Source organism: Carcharodon carcharias, chromosome 8, assembly GCF_017639515.1.
Source record: "Carcharodon carcharias isolate sCarCar2 chromosome 8, sCarCar2.pri, whole genome shotgun sequence".
Taxonomy (NCBI): domain Eukaryota; kingdom Metazoa; phylum Chordata; class Chondrichthyes; order Lamniformes; family Lamnidae; genus Carcharodon; species Carcharodon carcharias.
Window position 1 is genome coordinate 155,910,842 of NC_054474.1, and position 12,942 is coordinate 155,923,783.

A 12,942-nucleotide genomic window follows, 5' to 3' on the forward strand; every position below is an offset into this window, starting at 1 on the left:
CACTCTAGAGACTGGAGCACAAAAATCTAGGCTGACACTTTAATGCGGTCCTGTCCGAGATACAGTCTTTCAAAAGAGACATTAAACTGGCCCATCTGCCCTATTGGTGGGGGGGACACGTTAAAACCCACTGGCACCATTTCAAAGATGAGGAGAGTTATCCCCAGTGGGAACTTGATGTGCGTAAAGTGGCTGCTGTGTTTCCTACATTGAGACCCAACCCCCCTCCTCAAACACACCCCCATACCCAACTAGCAGACCAGCTGTAACTCTTTCGAGTACAAACCTGTTTCCATCTGTTTCAGATGAAGTTACATTGTTTCATAGTTTGCCATTGTGAGATCTGAACTCTTGATTTTTGGCACTAATGCATCCATGTCATGCGATCACTTCTGTGGCAGGCCCTGCTGGATACCATTTTGGTAAAGGCATTAACACAGGCACAAGGACTGTGCAGCATGCAGAGTGGGCAGATTGTAACTGCAGTTAGTGTGTAACATTCGTTTGATTCTAGTTGTGTATTTTTGACCTAAGCGCTCCAGCTAACAGTCTTAGCTTTGCACAGCTGAGCATGGGTTCAATAGCAGATATTTCATTGTTTCATAGTTTGCCATTGTGAGATTTGAACTCTTGATAGTTTTGCCATTGTGAGATTTGAACTCTTGATCTTGGGGTTACAAACCCAGTACCATAACCACTTGGCTATTTAGGCCAAGCATCAGACCAGCTGTAAAGGGTTTTGGTTTTCAGCAGCTTAACGATCCCCCTTCATTTGCGGGGTCCAAGTAGCGGAGTTGACAATGATATTAAAATACCATGCAATTTGGCAAGCTTTTACTGGACCCAAGAAAAGCCCTAGTTGTTATTTTAACTATGCTTACAACTGCATAAATGCTGTAGTCAAATTCAGTGTTCAGTTGAAATAATGCAATTTTGCAAATGTATAAAAATATCTAACTAGCTCAGTTTGTCCAAATACATGGAGAAAAGGCTGGCTGTTCAGTAACTATAACATTTGGTTAGTGTGTTTCAAATGGGGCTTTAAAGTGTGCAAAAGATCTCGGTAAATCAAAGCCGCAGGGGCCTTTTGCAAGATCTTATCATGCTAGTCTCCAGAGTTTTATTGTTTCACATACTTCACAGGGATCCAAGGACCTATGTTTGCAACACTCCTCTCTCCCACAGAAAAAAAACCCACAGATGCTGAAGGGCAAGGGGTAGGGGAAAAGCAGAAAAACAGAAGAGAACACAGCAAACAAAACAAGGGGTCTTTTCAGAACAGTACATGTGGTAAACCCAAGTGTAACTGATGAACATCTACTCACAAACCTACTTGTGCTGCACTTAATCTTTTGAGAGTACAATTGTTTGCGAGGATTTATAGGCATATCAGACACAAATACCTCACTTATGTCCCTCTTTCAATACCATTTGGAATCTGGAGCCAATATTAATGCAGGAAATCTTTATAATGCAAAAGAAGCTTTGCTCTCCAGCCTGGATATATTTAGTCTGATGATGACTGATCAACATCTTTCATCAGGCTGCCTAACTTGGTTAAGACGAAAAGCAGAGGCACCAAGATAATATCACACGCTGCTACATCAAACTCCACATTCCCTTACCAATTCTTCTATCTTTGTGCTTTGTTCTCTATTTGTCAAATTGCTGGAGTCAAGGGCTACAGTCAGCTCTTGGTTTCGTGTCTGTGTGAACATGCAGAATCAGGGAGAGTGAAGTGGAGGAACAAAAATGAAAGAAAAGTTAAATTAATTTTAAAAAGTGGAAGTTATTGTTGGTTTTGACCAACGCATGCTTAAAAATTAAATGAAACTGCATCACTTTCCATGGAATCGTTTTGGTTTTTACAGTGCACTCCAATCTTTACCAAAAGAATTGTTGGATTACTTTTAATTAACTATCTTAAAATGCTCCACTATGTTCATTTTTTTTTAATTTAAAGGCTTACACATTCACAATTTCCTCTGTTCAATGTACAGTCTCTGCTCCCCTTAATTCAAAGCTGTTTCTTTTGGCCTGAAGAATCATCTGAATTAGCCATTCATGCAAATTAAGCCATTTCAATCAAAATTTTAAAGATGGGTTTCGAATTATTTTAATTTGTTTAACAGAATTCAAACTTGCTCAACCCAAATTACTGAGAACCTTCTATTAAGACTTAACACTTGTCTGCAATCCTCAGGTTTCTCCACCTTAATTAGGGAGTTAGGAGACAGGCTAAAATTAGACACTAGGCTGGTGCAAGACAATATTATACACTAGCATGGTTTTCAAATGCAGCACATTAGCTTATCATTGATAATAAAGAAAATGCATAGTTTTAAGAAGATTAGAGCTGAGTAATTCAGAAAAACAGTAAGTGAATATTCAGTTTGTGTTTAGGCTGTTGTAAGCACCGTTAGTTTTTGTTTCAGCACAGTGCTTTCAGAACCTTCAGGATAAAGGTCGCTGAAGTCACTGGGCAGACTTTCAAAAAGGTTAGTGTCAACCAGCTCTTCTTCATCCAAATTCAGAATAAATTTGGTGCTTGCTGCAGCCATTTATCTTGTGGTGGCAAATGCATTAAAATCAACATCGGGACAGATCAATGCGGCGGCATTAATCAACCACTGAAATAAAAATATTCCAGTATTCATCACCAGGGCAGCTCTTGATTTTCATCAAGTTGCCTTTAAAGGTGTTATAAAGATGGGTCAGCTCTATACTAATTTCTACATATCTGGGCTTAATCCAGAACAAATGCTCAATGCAGCTGCTGCCTACATGTGTTGCATCTTGATAAGACAGTTGTAGAGGCCAAAAATAACCTTCCAATAGGGATGAAGTATCTCTGAACCAATAGGTAATCACTTTTAAAATGTTAGATGTATAAAAAGAGGCAATGCAAACTTTATGAACTATGCAAACTTTTTGGCAACCAGTGGCATTCCTCACTACAAAAAAAATGTCTACCTTTGTTTCTTGTTGTGTTATGGGTCTTTCCCGGGCTGGTTTTTGAAACAAGTTCTATTTGTTCAGTCCAAATATCCAGTAGATTTGTCCAGCTTTTGTACAAGCTTTACCAGTATTGTATAATTGTAAGTGACAAAAAGAAATGAATTGCCTTTTTAAAAACAAAGGCTTATTGTTCTTATAATGCAGCATTTAACTCAAATCTTTGAGCTCAAAAACCAGAATCATCCACTGAAATTTCCTAGGACACTATTGACAAATAACTGGAAGAGCAAAATTTAATCAAGAGTGATTAAGAATGGTGACGGTCTTTATAAACTTGAGGTAAATACAATTATCAACGATCAATTTTGAATGGAATTAATAGTGAAACGCTAATAGAAATACAGCACTCTTCTATTCCATTTGGTGTCAGAGTAAGACTCTTCTTATCTCCAAACAGGCAAAGGAAATGAGAAAGGGTGGGGGGGCAGGAAACAGGGGGAAACTTCTAGACTGCAGTATGAATTGCACAGCTTTTAATAAACTCAGAATATAAGCGAATATAAGGGTTTGTTAGAGTAATCTGAACACAAGGTAATGAATTTAATAAAAACCTTCCAGTTCACAAACCTACGATAAGAAATTTGTGAACACCAAACTGTTCAGTGACACATGAATTATATGACACATATAAAAAAAATCACAGGCATCTAAACAGTGCTAATGATGCAAGGAACGAGGAGTGCATACTATGATCCTGACAGCCAGGATACAGTTTCATTTACTTTTTATTTAGCTACAAGCCATAATCATATACAGATTACATTATCCATTTGCAATCACATTAACTAAAAATTAATGCTTCTGCGTCAGTTGTATATGAACTCAGAACTTGCTTTCTCTCCAATGCAAAGTTTGGCCAATTATTGGTGCAGCAATTTCTGTGTTGTGTACAAAAATAGTGACAGCTTGTGAATGCTGCAGTTCAGACCTGGAGAAAAAACTCAAGTACCAGCACCTGATGCACTCCCCACCGCCCCCCCCTGACAAAATATACAAAGCTGCTGAAAAGTGTCCTTGTTCGTAGTTTCAGCCATGGCACAGAAATCTTGCAGCACATCTGTATTTTTATATATATAATAAAAGCAAAATATTGTGGATGCTGGAGATCTGAAATAAAAACAGAAAACACTGGAAAACCTTAGCAGGCCTGTCAGCATCTGTGGAGAGAGAAACATAATTAACATAGAGTCCATTATGACTTCTTTAGAACTCAAGTTGACTCTTCCTGGAAATTCAGTCATTCCAAGGTAGTCGTAGTGGACTCGAAACATTAACTTTATTTCTCTCTCCTGCTAAGGTTTTGCAGTGTTTTCTGATTTTCTTTTTATAAAACTAGCTATCCAATAGCTCAGTGAGATTATATTTTTTTTAATTCATTCATGAGATGTGGGCATCGCTGGCTAGGACAGCATTTATTGCCCATCCCCAAGAAGGTGGTTGTGAGCTGCCTTCTTGAACCACTGCGGCCCATTTGGTTTAGGTATACCCACAGTGCTGTTACGGAGGGAGTTCCAGGATTTTGGCCCAGTGACAGTGAAGGAACAGCAATATATTTCCAAGTCAGGATAGTGAGTGGCTTGGAGGAGAACTTCCAGGAGGTGGTGTTGCCATGTGTCTACTGCCCTTGTCCTTCTATAGGGTAGTGGTTGTGGGTCTGGAAGGTGCTGTCTAAGGAGACATGGTGTGTTCCTGCAGTGCATCTTGTAGATGAAAGACACTGCTGCCACTGTTCGTCAGTGGTGGAGAGAGTGAATGTTTGTTGATGGGGTACCAATCAAATGGGCTGCTTTATCCTGGATGGTATCAAGCTTGGAGTGTTGTTGGAGCTGCACTCATCCAGGCAAGTGGAGAATATTCATCACACTCTTGACTTGTGCCTTGTAGATGGTGGACAGGTTTTTGGGAGTCAGGTGGTGAATTACTCACCGCAGGATTCCTAGCTTTTGACCTGCTCTTGTAGCCACAGTATTTATATGGCTAGTCCAGTTCAGTTTCTGTTCAATTGTAACCCCCAGGATGCTGATAGTGGGGGATTCAGTGATGGTAATACTGTTGAATATCAGGGGGTGATGGTTAGATTCTCGCTTGTCGGAGATGATCATTTGCACCACATAAGTGCCAGGCAATGTTGCTTGTCACTTGTCAGCCCAAGCCTGGATATTGTCCAGGTCTTGCTGCATTTGGACATGAGCTGTTTCATGTGGAGTTTAAGCCACGCAGACTAGAAGTATGTGGGTTCAAACTCAGTCAATGCTGAACTGATTGTTATGAGGGGTATAAGTAGCCAGGTTTACTGCCACCATTAACCAGTTCCTGGAGTGCTATACATGGATGCCTGTGAACAAACTCAAAGCTCACATATGAATAATGACAAGCGACTGGGGCAAATAGAACCACCAGCTGAGAGGGTGCCTGCCTTCAGAAAGATTGGTAAACATTTACGCTGAGGGGCCTGGGGGTGGGGAGTTATTTAAAGGAAAAAAATAAAACCAGTTGTATAAACAGAACAGTTGACAGGAGCAAAGTGACATACTGAAGGGGAAGGCCACATAACAAAAGCCTTTAAGCAACTGAATTATGGTGCCAATGTCACCCTGTGCAACAAACACTGCAGCATTTCTGTTCCCGTCAAGAAGCCTCAACTTATTATGAATGGTGCTGTTAGTGATCAGCCCCTCAGAATGTGGTTAGCCTGAAGCTTTCACAAGTGTCTTATCTGTAGTAAAACTAAGCTATTTTCCACCTGAATATTATCTGTAGTAAAACTAAGCTATTTTCCACCTGAATAATCATATTCTATGCAGAAACAGGTGGTTAGAAATGTACCTGGATTTAGAGAATCATTAAAATCATACAAGGAAGCTGGGAAAATAGTAAAAGGCCCTCAGAATTTAGATTGCTGTGTTAAACGTGCTATGAAACAGGAATAAAATGCAATAAATGTTATTGTAAAGTTCATTTTCAATATAAATGTAAAAAAAATTATATTTCCACGATAAAATTGTGTCAATATATGAATCTTCACATTTCACCATACCTCCAGCTCATTTGGATTGAAAGTACAAGCTGCACTTTCACCATTCATGTAAGTAGTCTAGTGAGGAAAGAAAAAACAAAATTTCACTCTGACATGTTAAGCTCATACACTACTACAACAACTTCAATTTATTACATATCATTAACATAGTAAAATGTCAAGAAAAAGAGACAAAAAGGGATGGGAGCAAAAAGAGACAAAAAGGGAGCGAAGAGAGGGAGCAAAAAAAGGAGTGAGGGGGGAGCGAAAAAGGGAAGGGAGCAAAGAGAGAGAGAGAGAAAGAGAGGGAGAGAAAGAGAAAGAGAGAAAGGGAATGGAGCGAAGAGAGAGAGAATTGAATTTGAAGTGCCATGTCAACGTGAAAGTCAAGTAGTTTGTAACTTTAACCTCCAAATCGATCATTGTCGTATCATTCATTCTGACTTTAAAAAAAATGTGTAGTCCCAATAAATGGCAACAAATGCTGGAAATCTGAAGTGAAAACAGAACATTCTGAAAACCCTGTTGGATCAATGGCCCATTATGAAAACATTAAGTTTTCTTTTCATGCTGTGAAAATCCAATATTTTGTTTTACTTCACATGGATAGAGCGCTTTGGTTTGAAAAAAAAAAGTACAATAAATTTATACTGACCGCAGGAATGTATATGTTCATGTATCATCATTCAATATAGGACTTAAATCAACTTCCACACAATATACAAATACTGACAGCACTGATGGGGGAAGGGATAGGTTAGCTCTGTGACCCCCCCACCCCGCTCAGGTTACATAAATAATTACAATGTTTTTCCTTGTCCTAAGCAGCCAATTTTCACCAACAGACGACTGAAGTGTGGTAAGTATTTCCATAGTTTTAGAAGTCAATAAGAAAAATGCAATATGTAATAATGCAATATTTAAAACAGAGGAAGCAGGAAATGGAACAGTGTGCAGGACAGTCCATTAGCAACTTAAAAAATTCACAGAAGTCAATAATTGTAGTTTAGGTGGTGAGGAGAGGCAGAGTGCACAAAACAGAAACACAAAAAAAATCACATTGGAGAGGAAGGTTAGAATCTGGAGGTAGGGAGCGGTGCCCCATTAGCCAAGCCCTTTTCTTGTGCTTGGCTCAGGAATTCACAGCAAAACCAGACTGGAGGTTTAATTAGTTGACGTTTCGAGTCCTCATGACCCTTCGACCGAACTCAGTTCAATCGAAGGGTCAAGAGGACTCGAAACGTCAAGTCTTTTCTTCTCCGCCGATGCTGTCAGACCTGCTGAGTTTTTCCAGGTAATTCTGTTTTTGTTTTGGATTTCCAGCATCCGCAGTTTTTTTGTTTTTATCTATGGAGGTTTAATTATCTCCATTCTGCCATTGTTCTTGATTTCAGCCACACCACTATGGATAAGGGAACAAAGGAAGAATCACTGTGATCACACCAACTGATTGGCAGGTAGCATATGCAGAAGAACTCTGTGCATCCTTTCTGCAATAAATATAGGGCTCAACAACATTTTCAAAGGACAGTAAAAGGCAGAAACACATGCGTTTATTTTTAAGTAAAGCATTTAATGCTTACGTTTTAGCAAACAACCTTACCTGTGTCACCAGGCCATTTAATTGAGTAGACAATTGTCGAAGGCTTTCTGTGGAGGAGACTCCTCTATAGAAGGCAACAAAAAAGAACTGTTTTAAAAAGCTAGCCCCAGGCTCTTCCAATAGTGATTTTATTCTGAGTAGTGAGCTACAGTGCTCTCAGGTTTGATGTCCATTAGCTGGTATAAGTTGATCAGTCTCAGCACTCCTTAGCGACAAAGGAGGCTAGAAAAAGAAGTCAGACAAAATTCCCAATACCAACTGGAAATGTGCATGTGAACACGAAAGGTTTGACACCTGCTGTCAAATAATTATGCCAAATTACAGCCACGGCTTATCACTAAACAATGGTCATTTGGTCAAGGACCCAGGGGGGTAGCCAACACCCATGAACCAGAACCCAGCAAGGAATTAATACCATTCAGTGAGTGAAGGGGAGACAAAAAAAAAGGTTCATCTGAACTACACATATATCAAGGATAATTTTAACTCTTCAAACAATCAGAAACCAGGACAGTCACTGGGTTTAATTAGCAAATTGGTTCTGATACAATGTAGGGTAGAAGTGCTTATGCTTTAATATTACATGTTACACTTCTTTGTGGCACTCAAATTAATCATCTTAAATTGCTCCCACCACCAGGGACAAAGCTTTTAACTATTTGCATTTCACTCCAGTGCTTTTCTCTTTCAAATCCTATCACCAGACAAGACACATTTGAAGAGGACAAAACCCACTGCCTTACTGCTGGATCCATTATGCATTACTGTAAGACTAGAGAAAAAAGCATTGTTGTTGTACAGTTCCGAGAACATTGTGCAACTGGATTGCCTAGTGACAACCGTAGGAGAGACTGACTAGTGATACCTCTTGTATGCTCCTACCTGCTTTCTTCAGATTGGTTTTCATCTGCTGCAAGGTTCATCTGCCCAGGTAAAAAAAATTAAAATTTAGGTTGTGCAAAGAAAAGCTCTCACACATGTCACTAGTTTGTTTAAAACAATTAGCCAACAGACGATTTTACCAACTAGACTGCTGGATCAAGACAGGCGACCTGAGTGAGGGGGCGATGAGAAGAGAGGGTTGTTGAGAATTTAATTTAATTCAGAGTTATCCAAAGCTGCAGCGAACACAATGAGCACTGCCCAGGTTTAAATTCTTTTCTGCACCTTCCGAACAAAACCTTGTCTTTTATTCAAGTGTACAATAAAAGTGCACAGTATATAATGCAAAGATTCTGGCACCGAGTGGTTCAATACCATCTCTAAAGCAACAAAGGAGCTGCCCAGACCTGTGACAAAATAGCATTTAAAATGACTTCATATCTAAATGGAGGGAAGGAAATCCTGAACAGAATTTACTGCTACTATTATATGAACAGATTTCTCAAAAGCCAGCTGTTAATAAACACCATATTCATTCTTACACATGAAGATCTCATTTTAATTAATTCTTCTGAACACGTGTATATTTACGTGGTGATGCACTAAAAAGTAGAATCATCACAACATAAAAAGCAAGCTACAAATTAGAAAAGTGATCGATCATGTTGATATCTTTACAAAATACCCAAAACACAGACCTGGGAGAGGGATTCAATCTGTACCGTGTGATCAATGGTCATTGTATTTGGCAAGTTGCTGTTGGGGGTGTGCAAATGAGCAGGCGTGGCATCGTCGATCCTCTGTCCTCTAACAAGACTGTCAACATCATTTTCCAGGGAAGCCTGTCAGAAAACAGTGGAGGTTGGTAATTTGCTGAATTGGAAACCCCAGGTCTTACTACTCCCAGCAAAATTATTTTAAATTTCAGTGTAGTGAATATTCTTGTAACCCAGGGCAGGTTTTTCTATGTTCCTGACAATTTCATAAAGTTACCATAAACTGAGGCATTGGTGTATCTTACTGAATGAATTTATGGACTTTCATTTCAACTGTGGCCCCATCAGTCCACTTTCAGGTTATTCAAGAAAGAAAACATTCTGGGTAGAATGTAACAAAACAAAAGATACCCATCACACCACATTATACTTTTGAGGTGCAGTATGCAAATGTGGCTTTATTCTCAAGCCAAGCAGCCTGATTGGGGTCTTTCAGTTTAACAAGAAGTCCAGGACATTCACATTTCACATTTGTAACTTGAGCTAGTTATGGGATGTCACAAATCAAAGATTACATCCACTAAAAGCAGAATTCAATCACTTCTTTTTGAAATAAGTGGTAGAAAAGTAGGCCATTACTGGTTCCAGGATATCTCATGGCCAAATAACGATTTTCATTAACTCTTCTTCCAAACACCCATTAAAACTACTTGTGCCCCCACTTCTAAACACCCCTTGAAAGTATACCTCACTTCTGTGAAAAGATTGTAGTAGAACAGTGTCCATCCAACAGGCACTGTTTTTCAATTAACATAACTAAGGACTGTTAGGTGTCAATCCATGAGAATTGAGGAGAAGTATACTAAGAGTCTTGGAAGAATACCTTCAGTTTAAAATCACGAACAAAAATATATATATTAAATGGAGCTGCATCTAAAACCAGTCACATGGTTGGAAAGTCTCTCAGTGCTAGATAAACAAAGTATCCCAAGAACTAAGATAAAAAAAAAGTATCCCAAGGTTTCTCTGCATCACTTATACCTAAAAATAAACAGCACTGCTGATAACCGACTATAGGGTTGCATTACCCATCAGATTTCATACCCATGCTCAGATGTTGGCAGTGCCAACATTCCAAATATTACGCAACATTGGTTTCCTGTTCAGTGTGATTCGCACTTCTTTTTCTAACCCAGATACACAATTTAAACAGTCCTTTCTGGTTGTCAACACCAGGAATTCATCCAAGCAGTTTATTAATCAAGTTTTAATGATTCAGTCTCAAGAGTAAAGGAACTGCTGGGGTTTTTTTTTGATTCTTTCATGGGATGTGGCCATCGATGACTAGGCCAGCATTGTTATTGCCCATCGCTAATTGTCCTCAAGAAGGTTTTCTTGAACCACTGCAGTCCATGTGGTGTAGGTACACCCATAGTGCTGTTTGGGAGGGAGTTCCAGGCTTTTGACCCAGTGACAATGAAGAAATTATCATCGATCTGGAAGGCACTGCCTGAGAGGGTGATGAAAGTAGGTTTAATAGCAACTTTCAAAATAGAGTTGAATCTCTACTTAAAAAAGCAAAAATTTGCAGGACGATGGGAAGAGAGGTGAGTAGGACGACTTCCAAGAACAAGAAGTAAAATTGGTCAAATGAACCCCCTCCCACTTTTGCTTAAAATTATAGTCATAGCTAATTTTTAACGTAATAGCCATTTAGCCCAACCAATCCGTGCCAGCATTCATGCTCCATCCTTAGTCTGCATGCTGTGCTTGAACTTTAAAATAGACTGCTGGAAGAAGAGGCGTCAGTCAGTGGTTGGCAGTTTTCAGCATGTTCCAATACCGTTCATATCACAGCGCCAACCAGTCTGACACTAAAACTGCCACATCAGGAACAGTTTGATTATCTTGATATTCAATAGCTAGGTTGTAAAATTCTGTGGAGAATTACAAAGGCAGTAATGAAACAAGAGTGTGGTCACATTAATCATGTCCTCAAATGAAATAAAAAGTCTGGGAATCCACATGTGCCTCACTGCAAGAGATCTGCTCAGCTCATCATACGGTGTTAATGTAAACACTATTACAGTGGAGAGCAATCAGCAATCTGCTCCATACACCATGCTCCTTAACCTTTGTTTTCATGCTTAACACTGCACCAATCCGTTATAACTTACCATGGATCTATAATGTGATAGGCAAATGCAAAAGCACACCAATTTAAATGTGTCATTTAAAGAGAGCATTCCTATCCTAATAAATTCAAACAAACCAAGTTCCCCTCAATTTTCCTGTCCCTAAATGCAGAAAGGATTTTCATGCATTGGCGTTGGTGCAGCAATAAATCTGCATCCTGTGATGGCTGCACTGGTCATAGAAATCAATTAACAAACCAAAGTACAGCACCCACAGGTCATTTTCCTGCATTTTACACCACAAACACAATCTGAACAGCCATTCTGGGTTGCTTTGACTACCCTAATAAGCCTCACACCTTTGCATGCTGGTAAACAACAAATGCAACTTTCTACTTTCTTTATCCCATTCTCCCACTTCACAATGTATATTATTCCAGAACACCATGGGGCAAGGTCATGCGGCTCTCTGACAGAACTATCCACTTAGTCCTCATTTCCTTGTTCTTTCAATTTTTTTTTTACTTTTTCAAATAGTTAGCCACTTCCCTTTTGAAAAAACTTCATGTTCCATCATTGCTTCTGGTAAGGTATTCCATGGTCTAACAATTCTCTGCTGGAAGAGATTTCCTAATCTTAATTCTCTTGTTGGCCTTAAATTTATGCCTTCTAATTAACAACTGAACAGTGAAAATAATTTTTACATTTACTTACCTCGACAAAATATAAGCATTTTGAATAGGTCTATCTGATCTCCTCTTAATGTTCTCTGCATTAATTAAAATATAGTCCCTTTTTACTTTAGAGTCTCTTCATAGCTAAATCTACTTATCCTTAGTATCATTTTAGTGACTTGCCATTACTTCCTCCTTTGGCTCGGTGTCAATTCTGCCTAGTTATGCTTCTGTGGTTGGGCTTTTTCTGTAAGTTGTTTATTGTAATGTTTTCAGAACTGCTAAACACACCAATTAACATCAAAATCACCAACTTTTAAAATCCAGCTGAACAGGTGAGAAGATTAAGGGTGAAAGAAAATAATTATTTAAGTACACAGTCAACAGGGCTGGTAATACCAAACTGGGTTCAATTATTCCAAAAGACAGATATAAGCCAAACACCTAACAAATATATCTGTAGACAAAAAGATGAAATTCCTCAAATACTGATGTCTTTTCTCACAGAGCTATTCCACTTTTAGTTCATTTGAATTGCAAGGTACTACAAATAAGTCGTTAATGTTGACACATTTTCAAGGATTTTTAAAAATCTTTTAAAAATTAACATTTGTAACAGAAGCAATGTTGAATCTTGGGCTGCTCACTTCTCAATCTGAACAGTGTTGGGCAGACAAGTACTGAGCAGAGCTGTTGCATCTCCCAATCAGGGGAAGAGGTGGAAAATAGGAGGAACAGTCACACTGGACACACAGTTACAGTGGGAGGCCTGGGAAGAGTCCAAGTTACCATGCTTTAGGCTCCAGGTGCCAGGCTAGGCAGAAGTATAGGTGTCAAAATGCACAAACAAAAAAAAAAACTTTCTTCAACAAATGCATGCAAAACAATTGGGCAGCTC

The 12,942-nt window shown here is 39.0% G+C and overlaps 1 protein-coding gene across 4 annotated transcripts in view; it reads right to left on the bottom strand.

Annotated features, from left to right (window-relative positions):
- golga2 (golgin A2) overlaps positions 1-12,942 on the bottom strand; it is a 70,531-nt gene that overhangs the window by 48,459 nt on the left and 9,130 nt on the right. For 2 of the 4 annotated variants that reach the window (XM_041193821.1, XM_041193818.1), the window contains 5 exons: positions 9,218-9,361; positions 8,520-8,560; positions 7,638-7,701; positions 6,056-6,112; positions 1,626-1,706 (listed from right to left, as the gene is read on the bottom strand). In XM_041193821.1, the coding sequence (XP_041049755.1) occupies positions 1,626-1,706; positions 6,056-6,112; positions 7,638-7,701; positions 8,520-8,560; positions 9,218-9,361 (387 nt within the window). The remainder of the gene's footprint in view (positions 1-1,625; positions 1,707-6,055; positions 6,113-7,637; positions 7,702-8,519; positions 8,561-9,217; positions 9,362-12,942) is intronic. The other 2 variants (XM_041193819.1, XM_041193820.1) reach the window with 2 other exon arrangements.